This window comes from Nerophis ophidion, linkage group LG28, assembly GCF_033978795.1.
Source record: "Nerophis ophidion isolate RoL-2023_Sa linkage group LG28, RoL_Noph_v1.0, whole genome shotgun sequence".
NCBI classification, from domain to species: domain Eukaryota; kingdom Metazoa; phylum Chordata; class Actinopteri; order Syngnathiformes; family Syngnathidae; genus Nerophis; species Nerophis ophidion.
In genome coordinates, this window is record NC_084638.1 from 20,425,553 (window position 1) to 20,449,156 (window position 23,604).

At 38.2% G+C, this 23,604-nt stretch overlaps 2 protein-coding genes across 10 annotated transcripts in view; one reads left to right on the plus strand and one right to left on the minus strand.

The window, feature by feature from the left end:
• Positions 1-23,604, plus strand: part of LOC133545409 (gastrula zinc finger protein XlCGF57.1-like) — a 53,191-nt gene that overhangs the window by 9,409 nt on the left and 20,178 nt on the right. For 2 of the 6 annotated variants that reach the window (XM_061890971.1, XM_061890975.1), the window contains exon 1: positions 17,955-18,387. The exons of 3 other annotated variants lie outside the window; for them this stretch is intronic. In XM_061890971.1, coding sequence (XP_061746955.1) covers positions 18,273-18,387 — 115 coding nt within the window. In that variant the 5' untranslated portion in view covers positions 17,955-18,272. Of the gene's footprint in view, positions 1-28; positions 1,930-17,954; positions 18,388-23,604 lie in introns of those variants that run through there. One more of the 6 variants, XM_061890972.1, reaches the window with a different exon arrangement.
• On the minus strand, positions 6,777-14,593 carry LOC133545502 (zinc finger protein 33A-like). 4 transcript variants are annotated; one of them, XR_009804848.1, is made up of 3 exons: positions 14,517-14,567; positions 12,405-12,576; positions 6,777-8,011 (listed from the first exon to the last, which is right to left on the minus strand). XR_009804848.1 is itself a non-coding variant. In XM_061891160.1 (2 exons), the coding sequence occupies exons 1-2, from the start codon at positions 10,349-10,351 to the stop codon at positions 7,326-7,328; spliced, it is 699 nt and encodes a 232-aa protein (XP_061747144.1). In that variant the 5' UTR covers positions 10,352-10,405; the 3' UTR covers positions 6,777-7,325. The 4 variants fall into 4 exon arrangements, 1 of the variants encoding a protein (XP_061747144.1); XR_009804849.1 differs by having other exon boundaries at positions 14,498-14,548; XR_009804850.1 differs by lacking the exon at positions 12,405-12,576 and having other exon boundaries at positions 14,517-14,593.

A 23,604-nucleotide genomic window follows, 5' to 3' on the forward strand; every position in this document is an offset into this window, starting at 1 on the left:
TATGTGGTTGACTTCTTGTGTCCTGCAGACGTCTGTGAAAAATATCATCCACCTGAGCAGCAGGAGGGGCCAACCAGTATGGAGCAAAAGAGGTCACAGCACTTCCATGTGAAAGAAAAGGAGCCACAGCCCCCCCACTTTAAAGATGAAGAAAAACAGCGGCTGCCCCCCCACTTCATAGAGGAAGACAAGAGACATCTCATCAGTGTGAAGAGTGAAGATGATGAGGTCAAAGGTGAATGTGAGGAGAGGGGAGGGGGGGAGCCTCCAAGCAGCAGCTCAACACAACACATGACAACAGAAGCTGATGGAGACCACTGTGGAGGATCACAAGCAGACAAGCTCTTAGCTCCACCATCAGATAGTGAGGACACAACGTCACACTCTCCTGACACTGATGATGAAGATTCTAAAGATGATAAGACATGTCCCACTGACAACACTCACTTCACATGTTCTTACTGCGATAAAACTTTTAAAGACCGTAGTAATCTGAAAAGGCACATGAGTACACACACCGGAGAAAAACCTTTTTCCTGCTCAGAATGTGGTAGATATTTTAGACTAAAGCACATGCTGAAATTACACGTGAGAACACACACTGGAGAAAAACCTTTTTTATGTTCAATCTGCGGTAAAGATTTTACTCAAAAGCACCATTTGAAAACACACTTGAGAATACACACAGGAAAAAAACCTTTTGCGTGTTCAAACTGCAGTAAAGATTTTACTCACAGGCATGATTTGAAAATACACATGAGAATACACACTGGAGAAAAACCATTTTCCTGCTCAGAATGTGATAAAAGTTTTGCAATAAATCAAAGTTTAAAAGTACACATGAGAACACACACTGGAGAAAAACCTTTTTTATGTTTAATCTGCGGTAAAGATTTTACTCAAAAGCACAGTTTCAAAGCACATATGAGAATACACACTGGAGAAAAACCTTTTATTTGTTCAGTATGTGGTAAAAGTTATATAGAAAAACAGCAATTAAAATCACACATGAGAACGCACTCTGGTGAAAAACCATACTCCTGTTCGAGCTGCAACAAAAGCTTTCGTCACCGACAATCTATTAAAGTACACATGAGAAAACACACAGGAGAGAAAGTGTTGAGTTGCAGTGTGTGTGGTGAAAGATTCTCTTCTAAGTACCAGTGTAAGAAACACAAGTGTGCTGGTGAGAACAGCAGCAGCAAATGAAACTGCAGGATTTGAAATAAACTGTTAAGACTTTAATTTTGGCTTTCTAACAACATCAGCACATATAACATGTGTGACATCACTGTTGTTTAACACAATCTTGTTATAATGATTCTAACATTTATAGATTAGACACTTTAGATTAGTGCTTTTATTTCAGTGAAGTACATGAGTTAATATACACATTTGTGTACTTTAAAATGAACACAACAATTTGACTGAAAGAGTGAAAATAAACAGTACATAAAATATGTTACATACAATTAACATTGTATGTGTAGATATTCATAATTCACTCTTATACTTTTTCAGAATAGGGTTTTGTATATGTTTTTGAAATAATGAAGTGTTACATATTTATTTTCTAATTGTAGATAATTCCATTTAAGAACTCCTTTACATGATGTACATCTTTGTTTTACATGAGTTCATACCTTTGCTTTTGAGTACACATAAATCCCTCTTAGTTCATATTTACTGGTTCACATCTGAAACATCTTCTGGAAGCATATTAATATTTACTTTACATCATTTGAGCAGTTGCATTTATACAAAAACATTTACTTTAAAAATGTGTGACTTTATGAATAATGTGTTGCTTGTCAATAATCCATTCTATTAATCGTCTTTATTACTTTCCTGTGTAATATGAATATTGTTGTGTGATTGTTTTATATGTATGTCCCCAGACCTTTATGCAATAAACAATGTAGGCTTCAACTGAAGTTGGGTACAATAATTGTAGTTAATATTTGTAAGTATGTATTTTATTCTAGATAGTATTGCACTCCATTTTTTTAATAATTTTTTTATGACTTACATGTAGTGTCCAGTTTACTTCATCATCAAAAATGTGATTACCTTTACTCTTTTCATTTCAATATTATCCATCATAATTTGTGTTTTACATTTTTACAGTCTCCAAATCTGTTATATTTAGTTTTATCGATGTTTAATGACAGTTTATTGATGTGCAGCCATCTTTTTATGGACAAGTTCTCTCTGGAAAAAATAAAATGAGGGTTAAATCCACCGGTAATGAAGATTATTATATACATAATTACACTCAGTAGTGACAATTAAAGACACTTTCATCCTGTTCATTTGAGCAAAGAAAAAGAGTAGCGTGTACTATTCCAAACAATAGAAGAATGTTAATGTCAGCAGTCAATATTCCAACATTGTGAAGCTGAGCTATGGTAAAAAACATATTCAGCTTTGAAGGCTTTATGAGAGCGATGTAATTATCAGAATCAGAAAAACTTTATTAATCCCCAAGGGGAAATAAAAATGTTCAGCACTGTTAAAAACATGAAAATATTAAATGTAATAATATATTATATTAATGCTATAATAAAGGTGTACGTTTGGATATGTGTAATATTGTGTGTATGAACATCCTGAATGTTTTCATGCTAGAATAGTTTTAATTAGTAGAGAGTGAAAACAAATGAGGCAGTAATGAAAATAATGGTTTGTTTTAAGCCTGTTTATGAATAATTAAAGGTAATTAAAATACCAAAATGGAGCTTACATCCTCAGTGAGCTGAACTCCAGCAGTAAAGATGAGAGAAATAATGTGGAAAGGTCACAAGTCAAATGTTTCTTCAGGTAAAACATGGATCCTCTGCTGCCACCCAGCGGCCGTTGGAAATAATGCATACCTACAAAAACCCACTACTACGGACCACGCAGTCTAATAGTTTATATATCAATGATGAAATATTAACATTGCAACACGTGCCAATACGGCCTTTTTAGTTTACTAAATTGCAATTTTAAATTTTGCGCGAAATATCCTGTTGAAAACGTCACGGTATGATGATGCGTATGATGACGAGTGCGTGTGACGTTACGGATTGTAGCGGACATGTTGTTCCAGCCCCGATACCAGCTATAAGTTGTCTGCTTTAATCGCATAATTACACAGTATTCTGGACATCTGTGTTGCTGAATCATTTGCAATTTGTTCAATTAATAATGGAGACGTCAAAGAAGAAAGATGTAGGTGGGAAGCGGTGTATTGCGGCTGCCTTTAGTAGGACAAACACAGCAGGTGCTTCCTTGTTTCCTTGTTTACATCCCCGAAAGATGACAGTGAAGCTTTACTATGGAACAGAGCAGTCAAGCGAACATGGTTCCCTAACACATGTCAACCGGCAGGTTTCGGTGAGAAAATTGTGGTAATTAGTCGGCTCTTACCATAGACATGAGCAGAGCTTGCGTCGTTCCTCGTGCACGATTCAAAATAATAACAATGGAGCCAAAAATATAAACAAATGATAATCATCTTTGACTTTGGTGTTTCAGTGCAGCTTTAATGCACATCATTTCCTGATCCACTTTGTCATCACTTAGTAGTTTCCTCCTTTGTCTCATCTCCAGTTGAGTCCTTATTTTCAGGATCCAGGCAATTGACCTCTTCAACCGTTTCCAATCGAAGAAGTAAGTGATCAGTTGGTAAGAAGCACTTGGAGTATCAATCACTGCATTGGTGCTGAGATCCTTTTTTACTTCAGGGTCCTCTGCTGCAATCCCATACTCCAAGATATCAGCTGGCCACTCTTCCTCTGTTTCTTCAGAAACTCAGGGCCTTTTACTCATCTTTTGTGAGTCAGTAACTCGTCCACTTTAACTCCTCTTGAGGCTTTGTCTGCAGGATTTTGAGTGGTGATTTACCGCCATTCTGTGACATCAGATGTTTGAAATCTTTCATCTTTCCTAAATCTCCTTTTCCGACCAACTATGCGTTGCCTAGCAACGCCCTGATTGTTGGGAAGCGATACATCATCCTTCCTTTTAAAAGGGCAGTTCCAAAATATAGTTTATATCTTTTAGTTTGCACGTATCAGTCATGACCTTCATGAACTTCATGTCATCTCTAGAAATGTCTTCTTTGTCTTCTGTTGACCGGTCGTTAAAATCATGTTGGTATTGATTGTGCAGCAGCTCCTCCAGCTTTGTTATGGAGATCCTGTTGACAGTAGTCGTGTAGCAGCCAATCTTACGCCTCTTCTTACTTTGATCAGGAAGGCCATTAATGACTCATCCCAATAGGGTCTTAATGGCATAAGGTCCATTTCCACGACTGTTGACCACTTCCCAGGGTTCAAGCAGTTTAGATGCATTGGTTCCAATAAAGAGATTTGCTTAGGCTTGATTACGAGGAAGAGTGACGCCATCCAAGTATGGCCATTTAGCCAACTCCTCTTCATTGATGAGGTGGTTTCTAGTTACGGGCATCGTTTTTTGGGTGTAGACCTCGGGAAGGTTGTAGAACTGTTGTCCAGTGAGGCTTGAAATCTTTAAGTCTGTCAGCATGTAACTGGAAACTGATGTTTTGGGGCCCATGGTTAGGAGATTGATAATAGTTTTTCTTCCTTTCAAGTTGAGCTTTGTCATCAAGCTTTCAGAACAAAATCTATCTGTACTGCCCGGATCCAGGAATGCATAAGTTTGTATGACCGTGTGTCCTTTGTTGGATTTTATCCATACAGGCAGAATTGACAGAATTCCATTTCTGTTACCAGCCCCCGTTTGTCCACATGTTTGTACAGATACTTGTGCATTAATCACAGATTGTTCCCTTGCCTTATTTTGGTTTGCATGTATGTTGTTTGCTCTTTCCTTTGGACCAATATGAAGCAGACTTGGATGGTTTTGCTTGCATATGTTGCAGGTCAAGCGCTTGTCACAATGCCTGCTAAGATGTCCAACATGAAGACACCCAAAACAGATTCCTTTCTGTGTTATGAAAGTTATCTTCTCCCTGTGGGTCTTCTCCTCCAACTGAGGACACTGGTCAAGAGCGTGATTCTTAGAGCAGCAAACACAGGAGTTTGTGGTACGAGCAGATGCACTTTGTTTTGGAGCAGGTTTGAATCTGGTTTGTTTTCCTGCTTCAGGAGTTTTGATATTAATGGTCGTGGAGAAAATGCTACCTTGGAAATTGGGTTTACCTTGTGATTTTATTCCTGTCACGGGTTTACTTCCTGTACTCTGTGGTGTATTCTGAATGTCTCCAAAGACTGGGTCAGGGACAATTTTCACCTGTTGCTCAATGAATGCAACAATGTCTGAGAACTGAGGTCTGCGATGGTGGTTTTCCAATATGTTGCAATAATAATTAACTTAGAATTTCATGGCTGCAACACATGCCAAAGTAGTTGGGAAAGGGCATGTTCACCACTGTGTTACATCACCTTTTCTTTTAACAACACTCAATAAACGTTTGGGAACTGAGGAAACTAATTGTTGAAGCTTTGAAAGTGGAATTATTTCCCATTCTTGTTATATACAGAGCTTCAGTTGTTCAACAGTCCGGGGTCTCTGCTGTCGTATATTACGCTTCATAATGCGTCACACATTTTCGATGGGAGACAGGTCTGGACTGGAGGCGGGCCAGGAAAGTACCCACACTCTTTTACTATGAAACCACGCTGTTGTAACACATGGCTTGGCATTGTCTTGCTGAAATAAGCAGGGGCGTCCATGATTTTTGCTGAAAGGATTTAGTAGAGAGCATCGACGATAAAGTTTGCAACTTTTGGTCGCTAATAAAAAAGCCTTGCCTTTACCGGAAGTAGCAGACGATGTGCACGTGACGTCACGGGTTGTAGGGCTCCTCGCATTGTTTATAATCATAGCGTCCAACCGCAAAAGCTATTCGGACCGTGAAAGCGACAATTTACCCATTAATTTGAGTGAGGATGAAAGATTCGTGGATAAGGAAAGTTAGAGTGAAGAACTAAAAAAAAATAAAAATAAATAAATAAAATCGACAGCTCCGGGCAGCGGCAGTGGGACCGTTTCAGATGTAATTAGACACATTTACTAGGATAATTATGGAAAATCCCTTATCTGCTTATTGTGTTAATAGTAATTTAGTAAGATTATAAAGTCATACCTCAAAGTCAGACGGCTGCGGTGAACGCCAGCGTCTCTAAGAGAAGCCGAGGAGCCAAGATCACAGCCGCCTTTTTGACAGCTACAGGAGGAGAGCAGACTTAATATCACAATTTTCCCATCCAAAAACTTGCTGGTTGACGTAGAGAAACGTGTTCGCTTGACCGCTCTGTGTTAAAGCTTCACAACAAACAAAGAAAAAAACGGCTGTGTTTCGGTACTCAAGGCAGCTGCAATCCACCACTTTCCACCAACAGCATTCTTCTTTATAGTCTCCATTATTAATTGAACAAATTGCAAAAGATTCAGCAACACAGATGTCCAAATTACTATGTAGTTATGCGATGAAAGGAGACGACTTTTAGCCGTAAGTGGTGCTGGGCTAATATGTCCGCTACAACCCGAGACGTCACTAACACATGTTATCATACGCATCATCATTCCACGACGTTTTCAACAAGGAACTCTGCGGGAAATTTAAAATTGCAATTTAGTAAACCAAACCGGCCGTATTGGCATGTGTTGCAATGTTAATATTTCATCATTGATATATAAACTATCAGACTGCGTGGTCGGTAGTAGTGGCTTTCAGTAGGCCTTTAACATCCATGATGTAACAATGCTGCTATTCTACCAGAGTCCACATTTTGTTAACAACTGTATTCATTCATACTTTTAATTGGATAATAACATCAATAAAAATGCAATGGAAGAAAATGTGTGAAAAAAAAACCCAAGAGTAAATAATAAGATGTCCTCTCTTTAACAAGTAGAAAATAAAATAAAATAGTAGCTACATATATGATATTCAATAAATGCACACAACATTAGAAGTGATTCCAGGACTACATATAACAGTAGAAGATGAGAAGCACTACATACAATATAAAATATAATTTCATATTAAACATGCTGGGTTTTTTTTAAGTATATTCAGCACAAACACCGTTTAAGTGTTTTTAAATCCTTGCAGCTTCCATGACTGTTACACACTTTTGCTCACTGACCTGATTCTTAAACCTGAACCTTTTAACACACACAGTGCAACTAAACGGTTTCTCTCCAGTGTGTGTTCTCATGTGTGTGGTCATGTGTTGCTTTCTGGAGAAACTCTTCTTACAAACAGAGCAAGGAACATGTTTCTCTCCAGTGTGTGTTCTCATGTGTCTGGTCATGTGTTGCTTTCTGGAGAAACTATTCTTACAAACAGATCAAGTAAAAGGTTTCTCTCCAGTATGTGTTCTCATGTATGTGGTCATGTCAAGCTTCATGGAGAAACTCTTCTTACAAACAGAGCAAGGAAAAGGTTTCTCTCCAGTGTGTGTTCTCATGTGTGTGGTCATGTGTTGCTTTTTGGAGAAACTTTTCTTACAAACAGAGCAAGTAAAAGGTTTCTCTCCAGTGTGTATTCTCATGTGTACTGTAAAATTACTCCTCTTTCTAAATGATTTCCCACATTCAGAGCAGTCAAAGTTTTTGTTGTTAGTGTGATGTCTCGTATCACCTTTAGAGTCATTTTTCCTCTCCAAAGATTTTTGGATGTGGTCACTGTGATCAGAAGAGTCTGACATCATGTGGTCCATGTCTGACAGTGGAGCAAAGAGGCTGTCTGGTTGTGACTTTATATCTTCACAATGCTCTCCATCAGCTTCTGTGATGTGTTGACTTACAAGCTCCGCCCCTCTGTTCTCCTCACTTTGACTATGTTGAAGCTGTAAGGACTGAGCTTCATCTTCATCATTAGCCTCCTCCAACCTTTGAAGCTGCTCCCACAGTTCCTCCTCTTCCTCTTTAATGTGGGAAGTGGCCTGTAGCTCCTTCTGTCCCACACTGGAGCTCCACTCCTGCTGCTTGGAGGGAATCTCTTCATGACTCTCTGCTGACACCTGCTGGACGTCTGCAGAACATAAAACACAAATGAGGTGTTACTGTATTGAAGTTTGCAGTATTCAAACTATTCACATGTGAGCTAGGCCAAAGAGACAGTGATGGGCATGCTACCTGGAAAATGTAGTAAGCTAAGCTACAAGTTACTCTCAATTAAATTAAGGTAAGCTATCCTCAGAGAATTGTAGCAAACTACACTACACGCTACACTGCAAAAGTAGCTTGCCACATCAAAGTTACATTTAACAGCATTTCTATCTATTGGCCCACATGTATAATATCCATGTTAATGTAACTGAGAATGTACACATGGACCCAGTGAGGGTCCAATGCTGTTAACTATCTGTCATTTAGCTGGGGACACCTTACAACACTACACTGTATGCATTCATTTATTTGTTCTTGTATTTATACCCTTCTTGAGACACCAACAAGGAAATGCAGCTTTCATATGAGGTGTGAACAAGTTAGGACATACATCATGGTCCCAATACGGAAAACCATTGCATCTAATAGAGAATGTCTCATTTGCACAACTGGTGGTGAAATCTATCAAAATTAGGGTGGTCCAGAAAAGGAGGAATTTTTCAAATTGATTGTGTCGGTTTTAAAAGTGCTCTCCTTCTGGTCAAAATATAAAATAACAAATGTGTGTAAAAATATTAAGTGCTTCCCTTATGATCAACATACGTAATAACAAGTGTATGTAAGAAATTGAAATGTGCCCCCTTTGGCCAAAATTAATTTAAAAAAAAAATGTTTACATATAAAAAGCCTGTTTCCATATGAGTTTGAAAATAGTGTTAGATGTAAATATAAACAGAATACAATGATTTGCAAATAATTTTCAACCCATATTCAGTTGAATATGCTACACAGACAACATATTCGATGTTCAAACTAATAACGTTTTTGTTTTTTTTTGTGCAAATAATCATTAACTTTTGAATTTGATGCCAGCAACATGTGACAAAGAAGTTGGGGAAGGTGTCAATAAATACTGATAGAGTTGAGGAATGCTCATCAAACACTTATTTGGAACATCCCACAGGTGTGCAGGCTAATTGGGAACCGGTGGGTGCCATGATTGGGTATAAAAACAGCTTCCCAAAGAATGCTCAGTCTTTCACAAGAAACGATGGGGCGAGGTACACCCCTTTGTCCACAGCTGTGTGAGCAAATAGTCAAACAGTTTAAGAACAACGTTTCTCAAAGTGTAATTGCAAGAAATTTAGGGATTTCAACATCTGCGCTCCATAATATCATCAAAAGGTTCAACGATTCTAGAGAAATCACTCCATGTAAGCGGCATGGCCGGAAACCAACATTGAATGTCCGTGACCTTCCATCCCTCAGACGGCACTGTATCAAAAACCGACATCAATCTCTAAAGGATATCACCACATGGGCTCAGGAACACTTCAGAAAACCACTGTCACTTAATACAGTTGGTCGCTACATCTGTAAGTGCAAGTTAAAGCTCTACTATGCAAAGCGAAAGCCATTTATCAACAACATCTAGATTTACCGCCGGCTTCTCTGGGCCCGAGATGATCTAATATGGACTGATGCAACGTGGAAAATAGTTTTTGGAAATATTCAACATCGTGTCATCCAAACCAAAGGGGAAATTAACCATCCAGACTGTTATCGACGCAAAGTTCAAAAGCCACCCCCTGTGAAGGCACCATTAATGCTGAAAGGTACATACAGGTTTTGGAACATCATATGCTGCCATGTAAGCGCTGTCTTTTTCATGGACGCCCCTGCTTATTTCAGCGAGACAATGCCAAGCCACATTCAGCACATGTTACAACAGCATGGCTTCGTAAAAAAAGAATGCGGGTGGCTTTACGGCCCGCCTGCAGTCCAGACCTGTCTCCCATGGAAAATGTGTGGAGCATTATGAAGGAGACTGTCAGGCTTGTCCCTGACAGTTTTGGTCTATGTCTTAGTTTTTCCACCGCGTTTGTCTTTAGTTCCTGTCAGCACTCTTATTTTGGTTCTGTTTCCTGTTTGTCTACCTGAGTGCTGTGTAGCCCTCAGCTGTGGCCCACCGGAGTGTGTGGTGGTGGTGCCCTCTGCTGCTGGCCCACCGGAGTGCGTGGTGGTCTTTCACAGTTATTTGTTGACGAACCCCAAGATGCAGAGATGGAGGCAGGAATGGAGTGAGCAAACATGATTTTAATATAAAATACTACAACTAGAACAAACAAAGGGTACAAACAAAAAGCACGCACAAGGGCAGATATAACAAACTAAGGGCTATGAACAAACTAATCGGAAGCAGGGAACAAAAAACAGTAAGCTACAAAACAACTACCAAATATAGCTTACCGCTACGCTGCATTCACACGACCAGTAGGAATGACAAGTAGAAAATGACATTGACATGACAATAATCCAGCCCTGACTGGAGGAGAAAACAGGTCTTCAATAGTGGCTGGCTGATTGATCCCAGGTGTGGCCAGGTGCCAATCAGCCACAGCTGAGGGCTACACAGCACTCAGGTAGACAAACAGGAAACAGAACCAAAATAAGAGTACTGACAGGAACTAAAGACAAACGCAGAGGAAAAACTGAGACATAGACCAAAACTGTCAGGGACAAGCATGACAGAGACCCCAGACTGTTGAACGACTGAAGCTCTACATAGAACAAGAATGGGAAAGAATTACACTTTAAAAGCTTCAACAATTAGTTTCCTCAGTTCCCAAACGTTTATTGAGTGTTGTTAAAAGAAAAGGTGATGTAACACAGTGGTGAACATGCCCTTTCCCAACTACTTTGGCACGTGTTGCAGCCATGAAATTCCAAGTTAATTATTATTTGCAAAAAAAGAAAAAACTTTATGAGTTCGAACATCAAATATGCTGTCTTTGTAGAGCATTCAACTGAATATGGGTTGAAAAGGATTTGCACATCATTGTATTCCGTTTATATTTACACGTAACACAATTTCCCAACTCATATGGAAACGGGGTTTGTACATATACACATACATATATATACTGTATATGTATGTATGTGTACACACACACACACACACACACACACACACACATATATATATATATATATATATATATATATATATATATACATGAGAGAGAGAGAAAGAGAGAGAGAGATATTGAAATAACGAAGTAAATAATGAAGATTGAAAACCAATTACAAAAAACAGAATCCAAAACAAATTTACTAAAAGCTTACCTTTTTTTAAATTGGCATAGTATGTATATATTATTAATGTTGTAAATAGAAATCTTAATATATGTAGAAAGATATATTAAGATAAGACAACCCGCGTCCCATATGTTTTTTTTAATGAAATAAGTTTGTTTCCGTCATATAATCAACCATCAACCATTTTGTGTGAATAGTTTAACAGTACAGATTATACATATTTAACAATCATACACATTTACACACACAAAGAAAAGAAAAAGAATGACGGAAAAAGGAATAGCCTGAAGCCAAAGCTTATATTTGCCTTGGCACTAAGAAGGATTTATGTATTGAATCGGAAATACTGAAATTCCACGACATAGGGGAATTTGCAAACAGCTCAAATTATACACAAAAAAAACTATAACCCGTCGGCCAAGAATATACAATTCCTCTCAAAAGTTAAATTAAAGTTAAAGTAGCAATGATTGTCACACACACACTAGGTGTGGTGAAATGTGTTATATGCATTTGACCCATCCAATTGATCACCCCCTGGGAAGTGAGGGGAGCAGTGAGCAGCAGAGGTGCCGCGCCAGGGAATCATTTATGGTGATTTAACCCCCAATTCCAACCCTTGATGCTGAGTGCCAAGCAGGGACGTAATGGGTCCCATTTTTATAGTCTTTGGCATGACTCGGCCGGGGTTTGAACTCACAACCTACCCATCTCAGGGCGGACACTCTAACCACTAAGCCACTGAGTAAGTAAAAAAAAAAAAGAGGAGAAATATAATCTTCGAGAAAAATTTAATTTAAAACATTTGTATGCACATAGAAAACTGCAGACCTTCAGTATATCAGGATGTGGAATTACATGATGGAATGGATTTAGCAAAGCAATCAAACAATGTACAAATATGATCCACTTCGAGAAACTCTTCAAACTTAAAGTGTTTACAAAGTAAAAAGAAGAAGAACCATGATAATAAACATTCTGAATTTATTTCATCCATCCATCTGTTAATTTTCTAGATGCTCTTACTCATCTCACCATATGAAATGGAACTTACTTCACCGAGTATTATTTATTTTTATTGTGATTACTTATGGAGTATATTGTCAATAAATTGAGAACAGGAAGTGAACAAAAGTTTTAGCAACTGTTATGTAAAAGAAAAGGGGGAGGATTATCTTTCTATTGTGTTGCTAGTGTTTTAGTGAGTTAAATAGTACCTGATAGTCGGAGGTGTACGTCCACGGGTTTCTTGATGCGCAGTGTCTTAGGGAAGTCGACGGCAGCTTTATGGGTGGCACAAGCTCAGCTGATCTCCAGTAAGAAGCGACTTTTTACCACAATTTTCTCACCGAAACCTGCTGGTTGACATTCGGTCGGGATCCATGTTCGCTGTGATCCATAGTAAAGTTTCACCTCCGTGAATTTTAAACAAGGAATCACTGCGTGTGTGTGGCTAAAGGGTAAAGATTCCCAACTCCGTTTTTCTACTTTGACTTCTCCAATATTAAATGAACAAATTGCAAAGGATTCAGCAACACAGATCTCCAAAATACTGTGTAATTATGCGGTTAAAGCAGACGACTTTTAGCTGTGTGTGTGCGCAGCGCTCATATTCCCTAACAGCTCGTGACGTCAAGCGTACACATCATCATTACGCGACGTTTTCAAGAAAAAACTCCCGGGAAATTTAAAATTGCAATTTAGTAAACTAAAAAGGCCGTATTGGCATGTGTTGCAATGTTAACATTTCATCATTGATATATAAACTATCAGACTGCGTGGTCGGTAGTAGTGGGTTTCAGTAGGCCTTCAAGGAGCTCATTTATAAAAGCAACAGCTGAGGGAACAAAGGATCTTATGTATCGGTTGTTTAAGGCCTTTCTTTTACTAGGGGTGTACGTACATCCTGAGGGCAAGAGTCTAAACACTAAGAAGAAGCCTTTTTTTGTAAGCAAACAAAGGCTCCTAATTTAGTCTGTTGACATATGCTGTAACATTTTGTGTCATTTATATTCTATCATTTTGTCAAAATTATTAAGGGCAAGTGGCAGAAAATTGATTATTAATCTACTTGTTCATTTACTGGTAATATCTGCTTATGTTCTGTTTTAACATGTGCTATCTACACTTCTGTTAAAATGTAATAATCACTGATTCTTCTGTTGTTTCATACTTTACATTAGTTTTGGATGATACCACAAATGTAGGTATCAATCTGATACCATACAATAACATACACCATTCCACTAAAATACCCATGCAGCTGACTATACTTCCAAAATGTAAAATATATTGACCATTTTAACACCAGATGTAGTTGTACACATCACATTCAACCCAGATTTCACTCCAAAAAAGGTTCTAATTTGTTTGCCTGCCAGACCACCAAAATGTGGGTCTTCCAATCAATAGCCATAAAGGAGTGTAAATCCCTTACTTCCTTCAACGCTGCTTTCAAAATACATTACAGGTTGTAACTGGAAATATAAAAAGCTTTTTGTTTTTTTTAATTGTATTTTCTAGCAGCATTTTTGCACTTCAAATGCTACTTTTTACATAGTACTGTGTTCTGTGTGAGTGAAACAAATATTTCAACTGAAACCATCTATGGCTTTCTTGTAGCAGTGAATGTGTACCGTGATGAAAGTGTACCCTTTCCTATGCAAACTTCTCATAACTCCTTCAATCAATCAATCACACATTGTTACAAACTGAGACGAACATCAACCTCAAACTGTCTCGTTTTCATGAAGAATCTAAATCCAAGAATTGCATCATCCCCACAAGACAAAGCATCTTCCTATTCAAGAAAAGCGTTAATAATGAAATATAAAGTTAGTATAGATGTGAGAGTAAGAAGTAAACAAACGTGTTCTGTGTAACACAACTTGATGTTTCTTGAAAACAGCGTCCTGTAGTTGGTAGTTTTCCTCCTTTGTTCTAGAAAGTTCCGCCTCGTATTCTGCTATCGTTCTTTCTAACACTACAAATATTTCTTCAACGGCAGCAGTTAGTCGCTGATCCACCAACGCTCTCAACATTTGTAATGTAGACATTTTCACACAATCACAACACTTTACTCTCACACTTGATCTCTACTAAGCGATGTGTTGATAACTTCTGTGTCTTCTGTTAGCAGCTAACATGCTAAGCTAACTAGCGAGCTAAGCTAACTAACAAGCAAAGATAGCAGGAGAAGCGGCACAGTGCTTCTAGCGCATCGAGACGACTTTATCCTTGAATAAAGAATCAAATATGAATTTTATACGACGTAAATATTTCAAACTGGAGAACAAATATCAAGACTGACTTATTAGCGTTTTGCTCACTTCTTTCTCCTTCGATGTGCTTCTTCTTCTTCTGTTTTTATGGCAGTTGGCAAGCAACCTTCTGGAGTGCATTACCGCCACCTACTGTAATGGAGTCTGGACCCAGATGGATCCCCACTTAATTTTCTTTTATTTAACCCAGTGTTTTTTAAATATGTTTATATTGCTTTATATCCTATGTGTTCTGAATGCAATCCTAATATATCTTCCACTTCTAACCTAATATTTTCTTTCGCCAACTTACTTTCCAGTATTTCCCTTTCTCTATTGTATTTCCTACATTGTATTAAAACATGGCCAACACTTTCTATCTGATGACAACAGTCACACAGTCCTGTAGTATGTTTCCTGTCAATGTCAATGAACTATTTAGATATGTATGGCCTAATCTCATTCTAGTAATAATGTCTTCTTCTTTCCTATTTCTACCCCCTCCTCTCATTACACCTACTTTCCTCTGGACTTTGTAAAACTCTCTACCTTTTTTTTCCCTTATTCCAATTATCCTGCCACTTTTTATTGTGTTCTATCTTAATTATGCTCTTCATTTCTTCTTTACTGTGCTTAATCTCCATATTTACTTCTGTTTTAGTGGTTGCTTGTTTTGCGTATCTATCAGCTAACTCATTTCCCTCAACTCCTACATGAGCAGGAACCCAGAGAAATGTTACCACACCTCCCGCTTTATTTATCCTGTAGATTGCCTGAATTATTTCATAAACTATATCTTGTCTTGTTTCTGATTCTATGTTTTTTATGCTCATCAAAGCACTGCTGGAGTCCGAGCACATGACTACCTTCCTTGCTTTGTTTTCCTCTATCCAGTTAACTGCCATATAAATTGCAACCAATTCCCCCGTAAAAACAGATAGTATTAAATAAAAGAATCAGTGATAAACTATGTTTCCTTGTGGGATAACTGCAGCAGCTCCTACCTTAATATTTATAGTTTTTGATGCATCTGTATATATCATGATGTGGTCTAAAAACGTTTCCTCAATCCATTGTTCTATCTGGTAACTATTTAAATTTATATTCTTTAGGTAGGTAGGTCTTTATTGTCATTGCACAAGTACAACGAAACTTTGTTTTCAGCACAAACCTGTTCAAGATTAGACAAACAAACAGTGTACAGGGTTACAGAACAAGAACGTAGATGGGTCGCCATAAGGCGCCCCGTAAACGATGGGGAAAAAGGTAAACGCTGGGGAAAGATGAGTAAAAAAATACAATCCAGTCTGCGCTCCTCAGGGGGCCCAGTTCGGAGTGAGAAGAAACCTCCATAGCAAAACACATATACTGTACATATTACAACATACATCTCGAGATATCTAGCAACAGAGGGAAGGTAGTTCAAGGTCATGGTGGTAGGCCGCAGCTCTCAGGCACTGACCATCCATTCATCACCGCTACGGGATCAGCGTCGAGGGCGTTGGATATGGGGACAGGAGGGTGTATGTGTGGCGTACATATTTTTTTGTGGATGTGTGTGTGTGTGTGTGTGTGTGTGTGTGTGTGTGTGTGTGTGTGTGTGTGTATAAGCCCATAGTGTGTCTCTGTTCCGCGGCCTTGATCTATTTGCCGTCGCTAGTCCAAAGTTCTCAACAACAGGTGTGTGTCCATGAGAGACAAGAAGGGAGTTTGTTGTTTCTTCCTGCAGTGATCTTCGGGAGAGTCTCGAAGCCAGGGAAACAATCCAAGTTGAAATGATTTGTATGCGAGTGAAAATAAAATGTGCTTTTCACTCTAAAATTGTCTATGACTCGTCCTCAAAAACTGCGGGGTAGACAGTCCGATGTAATCCACAGTTCTTTCCGCATCCTCCAATCATTTGTGGCAGCTTTGGTGTACTTTGAAGACTGCCAGCAACTTCCAATTTGTCAACAAACCAGAGCAACGCTTACTCCAATCAGCACATGTCCTGTTGTCATAATTCCGAAAAGTTGGATATTTTCACGTCGTCGACAAAAAAGGGTCGCCAGGCACAGGGCCCTCCTTCTTCTCCCAAGAGTCCGTCGTGTGTCCAGCAACAACCGCTTCGTCACGACAGCAGGTTCCCCCAAACCCATAATCTTGTCAATTTTGTTGAGGCCAGTTAAATAGTTCCAATGTTTAGATTTGGAGAGCAGTGCAAAAAGAGGCAACAAGAAAGTTAAGACAAGACAAAACAAAGAAGCAAGCAGGAGAGATAAGGGAGAGGAAAGGGGGCACTGTGGCACTCACACTCGGTGAGTGCCACTGTGGACGGAACTCTCGCTGCTGTGTTGGATCCGCTTTGGACTGGACTCTCACGGCTGTGTTGGATCCACTATGGATTGAACTTTCACAGTATCATGTTAGACCCGCTCGACATCCATTGCTTTCGGTCCCCTAGAGAGCGGGGTTGCCCACATATGCGATCCTCTCCAAGGTTTCTCATAGTCATCATTGTCACCGACGTCCCACTGGGTGTGGGTTTTCCTTGCCCTTATGTGGGCTCTACCGAGGATGTCGTAGTGGTTTGTGTTGTGGTTTGTGCAGCCCTTTGAGACACTAGTGATTTAGGGCTATATGAATAATCATTGATTGATTGATGATTGATTAATAGTACATGTTAGTACATTCTTTGTACATCAGATGGCTCCCTTGTATTATAAAAAAATATCAAAGAGGAAGAAAAAAGTTTTGAGGTCTTGTGACTGACATCTTTTCTGCTTTACTGGATCATACTTGGGAGAGTTCTGTATCATAATAAAGTACATTCAATACAAGTTAGAATGCCCTTTTTAAAAAACTTCAAAATGTAACGCTTGCCAAAAAGTAATATCGAGTATTGAACAAAACGTAAAGAACTTTAATATGATTTATTTCATTAAAATAACTGAAATTTAGTTTTTTTTTTCATTTTTCAATTTTTTTATTCCAGAAAACATTTGTCAGTAAGTAAATATTTTCCACATCACTTTATCTTAAGTGCCATAACGTATAGTTGTGGGTTGATTTCAGCTTTTAAAAAGGTATTGTAACAAGTCAACAGTACTGAATAACTTGTATTATATTTAAATTGTTTCCAATTTCGATGCAGCAACCTTAAACCAGAAAATATGTGTCAATAATTTTAAAACATACTGCAAGTCACTTTTTGCAGGCATCATGTTGTAAGTTAGGGGTTATATTTAACATAACGTCTACCTTTTAATACGTTAAGAGTACTTATAGTGCTATAAAATGCTTGATTTACAGGACAAATATTTTAACATATTCATGAACCATATAACAATATATAATATTAGACTACTAGATAATGAAACAATATAAAACTATTATACAATTTATTCTATTGCTTCTAAAGCTTAAAAGGGAATAAGCGGTAAGAAAATGTATAGATGGGCTTTTAAAGCTTTTTTAAAACGCGAAACATCTCGCGAGAGCAGAGCAGCGCTGTCTCGTGACGTCAAGTGTGCCAACTGTCGTAAAAGCACATGGAAGAAGAAAAAACAAGTGAAGGTGGACGCTAATAAGTTAGTGGTGTTATTTGTTCGCTGTTATGTAAATATTTATGTCGTACAAGAGACATATTAAATTATTTATTTCATGGTTAAACGTCTTGGTCCGTGAGATTATCTGCGTTGCTTTGCCAGTCAGTACTGTTAAGCTGAGAAGCGTCTCGTGCTAGTTAGCTTAGCGTGTTAGCTGCTAACAAAGAGACGCGAACGTTATCAACACATCGCTAAGTAGAGATCAAATGTGAGTGTAGAGTATTGTGATTGTGTGAAAATGTGCGAAAGAACCATAGCAAAGTACGAGGAGGAACTTTCTAGAACAAAAGAGGAGAACAACCAACTACTGGACGCTGTTTTCGAGAAACATCAAGTTGTGTTACACAGAACAGGTTTGTTTACTTCTTACTCTCACATCTTTACTAACTTTATGTTTCATTATTAACACTTTTCTTAAACATAGTGTGTATAAGAAGGTGAATTGTCTTGTGATGATGAACTGTCTCCAACTAGTGCCTTTTTAAATGTGTTACAAGTTTAAATACATTGCCTCTCAATTTGTAACCTGTAAATAATAAGAAGCTTACAGAATGTGTTTTCTTGTTCTTATTATTATTCAACAGATAGTATTAAATGTCAAATTTAGAAGAAAAAAACCCCGCATGTTTAAAAGAGATACAATAAAATGACTACTTGGTATATTATGTTAATCAACTAATTCTAAATTGGGTGTTGTTTTAGAATGCTTAAGTGCAGTTCCTCTGTAATAAGTTTAATGATTGATAGGCGGAACCTTTTAATTGGCTATTGTCTACAGACGTGCACAAATTCAGAACACTCGATGTTACCACAGAAAAATAAATATAAATTCTCAGATGAAACAGTCTTGAGAGCCAATTCTAATTAACTAGATTGTCAAAGTTAATGTAAACTTTTCAACTATTCAACATCATCATTGTCAAATGCTTACATTTATATGCATGCAGACAATTGGAAGCTTTTGGTTATATAGAATAACCATATGGGGTCGGACATGGGCATTATATATTTTTTTGGCATTAAAAAAGCAATAAATTGGATTTGCTGATACTTGTAGAAACCCTGATGTAATGATGCTAACATGTTAAAAGGGCAATTTCGATGTTATATGATTTGTAATAAATAAAAAAAAATCACCAAAAATATAATTTTGTATTTCAACTATTTTCCCTCAAAGAAGCTTTGAGGCTATAATGTGTGTTTTTTAATTACTCGATTAATTGAGCAAATAAATCTATGGATTACTTGATTACTAAGATAATGGATAGCTGCAGCACTAATTATATGTAATAATGTGGGATCTGAGCCGAGGATGTCGTTGTGGCTTGTGCAGCCCTTTGAGACACTTGTGATTTAGGGCTATATAAGTAAACATTGATTGATTGATTCATGAAAACGAGACCGTTTGGCCACACAATATTTTTGAGAGGTTTATGCCAGTGGTGTGTAGACTTTTTTTGAAGCAGTGTATCATTCAATCTGGTCTGGTGTTATTATTTAAGTATGGAAAGTCCGGAATCTATACCAAAATGTATTTCGATTCTTTTCGGTACTTTGTGATACTTTTCTAAATAAAAGGAACCACCAAAAATTGTATTATTGGCTTTATTTTAACACAAAATCTTAGGGCACATTAAATCTGTTTATTATTGCAAGTTTGTCCTTAAATAAAATAGTGAACATACTAGGCAACTTGTCTTTTAGTAGTAAGTAAGAAAAAAAATATCCAAATTAGTCTGCTGGCCCCTCTTCTCTTCACCCTGTACACCGCTGACTTCTGCTACAACTCAGAGCTGTGTCACATCCAGAAGTACGCGGATGACACAGCCATCGTCGGGTGCATCAGGGACGGCAGAGAGGAGGAGTTTCGGAACCTGGTGAGGGACTTTGTTGTCTGGTGCCACACGAACGTCTTGCAGCTCAATCCGTCAAAGACCAAGGAGCTGGTCATTGATTTTGGGAGGTCGAGTCCACGGTCACAACCTATTGTGATCGAGGGAGTTGAGGTACAGACCGTGGACTCATTCAAGTACCTCGGGGTTTGGGTGGAGAATAAGCTGGACTGGACTGTTAACACGGACCACCAGTACAAGAAAGGACAGAGCAGGCTGTACTTCCTCAGGAGACTGCACTCCTTCAACATTTGTAGAAAACTCCTGTGGATGTACTACCAGTCTGTGGTTGCCAGTGTTCTGTTCTACATGGTAGTGTGCTGGGGGGGCAGTACATCTAAGAAGGACAGCTCCAGACTTGAGAAACTGATCAGGCGGGCCGGTTCTACAATGGGAATGAAACTGGACTCACTGGTGACGGTGGCAGAGAAGAGGACTGTGGACAAACTAGTGAGCATCCTGGATGATGCCAGTCACCCTCTGCATACAGTTATCAGTAGTCAGAGGAGCCTGTTCAGTGCTAGACTGCTTCATCCCAAGTGCAGGACTAATAGACTAAAAAACTCCATTGTCCCACACGCCATTAGACTGTACAACTCCTCTCTGGGACGGGGGACGGGGGGTATTAGGATGACAGGGGATGCAAAACATTAACAGTGCAATACGTTTTCATAACATGGTCACTACTGCCTACTTTGCCTTGTTATATTCTTATTTTACTGTTATATTGTTATTCCCATTGTTTTTATTCTTTTTGTAATATTTCTCTATTTTGTTTCCTTTTAAACCCCCATTATTTACTTTTTACTTTTTTCTTTAAATTGATCTCAACTCTGTACACTGCTGCTGGAATTTTAATTTTCCTGAAGGAACTCTCCTGAAGGAATCAATAAAGTACTATCTATCTATCTATCTATCCATCTATCCATCTATCTATCTATCTATCTATCTATCTATCTATCTATCTATCTATCTATCTATCTATCTATCTATCTATCTATCTATCTATATGCAGTTACAAATAGGGGTCATTTATATTCTAATATTTTGTCAAAATTATTAAAGACATGTGGTATAAAATGGATTATTAATCTACTTGTTCATTTACTGTTAATATCTGCTTATTTTCTGTTTCAAAATGTTCTATCTACGCTTCTGTTAAAATGTAATAATCACCTATTCTTCTGTTGCTTGATACTTTACATTAGTTTTGGATATCATCACAAATTAGTGTATCAATCCGTTACCAAGTAGTTACAGGATAATACATTGGTCATATTCAAAGTCCTCATGTGTCCAGGGACATATTTCCTGACTTTATAAACACAATATGAAATTTTAAAAAACTAAAGAAGATTTTTTGATGATAATAAATATCTATGTAATCATAGTATCGACTAGATACATTCCTGTACTTGGTATCACTACAGTGGATGTTAGGTGTAGATCCATCAATGGTGTTTGTTTACATTGTGACACCGGTGAGCTTTGGTATCCTCCTACAGTGTGTAGTAAAGCATGTTTAGCTATTCCTCGTCCTGCAGGGATGATACTTGTAAAAAACGTACTTTATTTGTCGCCATGGAGGCAAGGATTAGTGATTTAGAAGTGGCTACTACACTGTCGACTGTGGATGGACTTTAGCTTCTAGGTAGCTAGTCATATCTCAAAGCACCTCTTCCTGGGGGCATTTCAGTTATAACTTCGCCTTTATCGTTAGTTTTTAAACCAAAATTTGTCTGCTCTTCCTTCTTTGTTTACACACCGTGTCTGCTTGTAAGTACTCTGTGTGTGCACTGCCGAACATGCTCCTCTGCCCGTAAACCAGCAATGACACGACGTGACGATGGGGGGGGGGGGGGGCAGTGCCAAATATGATTAATTACTACCATACAACCAGAGAAAGTCATTTATGTTATGCAGGACTTCTTATTCAGATGTTATTTGATCAGATCACTGTCATTTTCATGTAACACGTGTTGTATTTGTTTTGTTTCCGTGTGCCCATATAGGGGACGGCTGGGTAGGAGGAAATAGAACAAGAGAGCGGGAGACTTGTGAAGACAACCAAACTATTCGAAACTCAGCTGTAACTGGCCTCTAAGCCACAGCCGTCAAAGTTGCTGAGACGCAAAATAACAAGGGTACTGTAGGTTACCGTGGTTACCACCACCAAGTATGGAGTAAATCTTTTTGTAGGACAATTGCTGACATTAAAGAATATTGCACAGCACTGAACTCCTACTGTGCAACTTGCAAAAATACAAATACTGTTTGAATACTTTAAAATATTACACAATGTGCCTTTAAGAGTTTGCGTTTGTGTTTATTTGGAACATGCATGCATACAACATGATGCATCACACATGCATGTATACAACATGATACATCACACATGCATGCATACAACATGATACATCACACATGCATGCATACATGATGCATCACACATCCATGTATACAACATGATACATCAGACATGCATGCATACAACATGATACATCACACATGCCTGCATACAACATGATACATCACACATGCATGCACACAACATGATGCATCACACATGCATGCATACATGATGCATCACACATGCATGTATACAACATGATACATCACACATGCATGCATACAACATGATACATCACACGTGCATGCATACGACATGATGCATCACACATGCATGCATACAACATGATACATCACACATGCATGCATACAACATGATGCATCACACATGCATGCATACAACATGATACATCACACGTGCATGCATACATGATGCATCACACATGCATGTATACAACATGATACATCACACATGCATGCATACGACATGATGCATCACACATGATGCATCGCACATGCATGCATACAACATGATGCATCACACATGCATGCATACAACATGATGCATCACACATGCATGCATACATGATGCATCACACATGCATGTATACAACATGGTACATCACACATGCATGCATACAACATGATGCATCACAATGCATGCACACAACATGATACATCACACATGCATGTATACAACATGATACATCACACATGCATGCATACAACATGATACATCACACATGCAAGCATACAACATGATGCATCACACATGCAAGCATACAACATGATGCATCACACATGCATGTATACAACATGGTACATCACACATGCATGCATACAACATGATGCATCACACATGCATGCACACAACATGATACATCACACATGCATGTATAGAACATGATACATCACACATCCATGCATACAACATGATACATCACACATGCAAGCATACAACATGATGCATCACACATGCAAGCATACAACATGATGCATCACACATGCAAGCATACAACATGATACATCACACATGCATGTATACAACATGATGCATCACAATTTCCAGTTTCTCTATTCAACATGTTGGAAAATCCTACCCGTTTTCCTTGACATAGCAGTTGCTTAAACTTTTTTCACTTCCTGTTCTCAATTTATTCGCAATATCCTCCATAACTAAGAGCATTAACAATAAAGTAAGATATATTTCATATTGTGAGATAAATAAGAGTGTCTAGAAAATGAATGGATGGATGAAATAAATTCCGAATGTTTAGCATGGTTCTTCTTCTTTGTACTTTGTTTACACTTTAAGTTTGAATAGTTTCT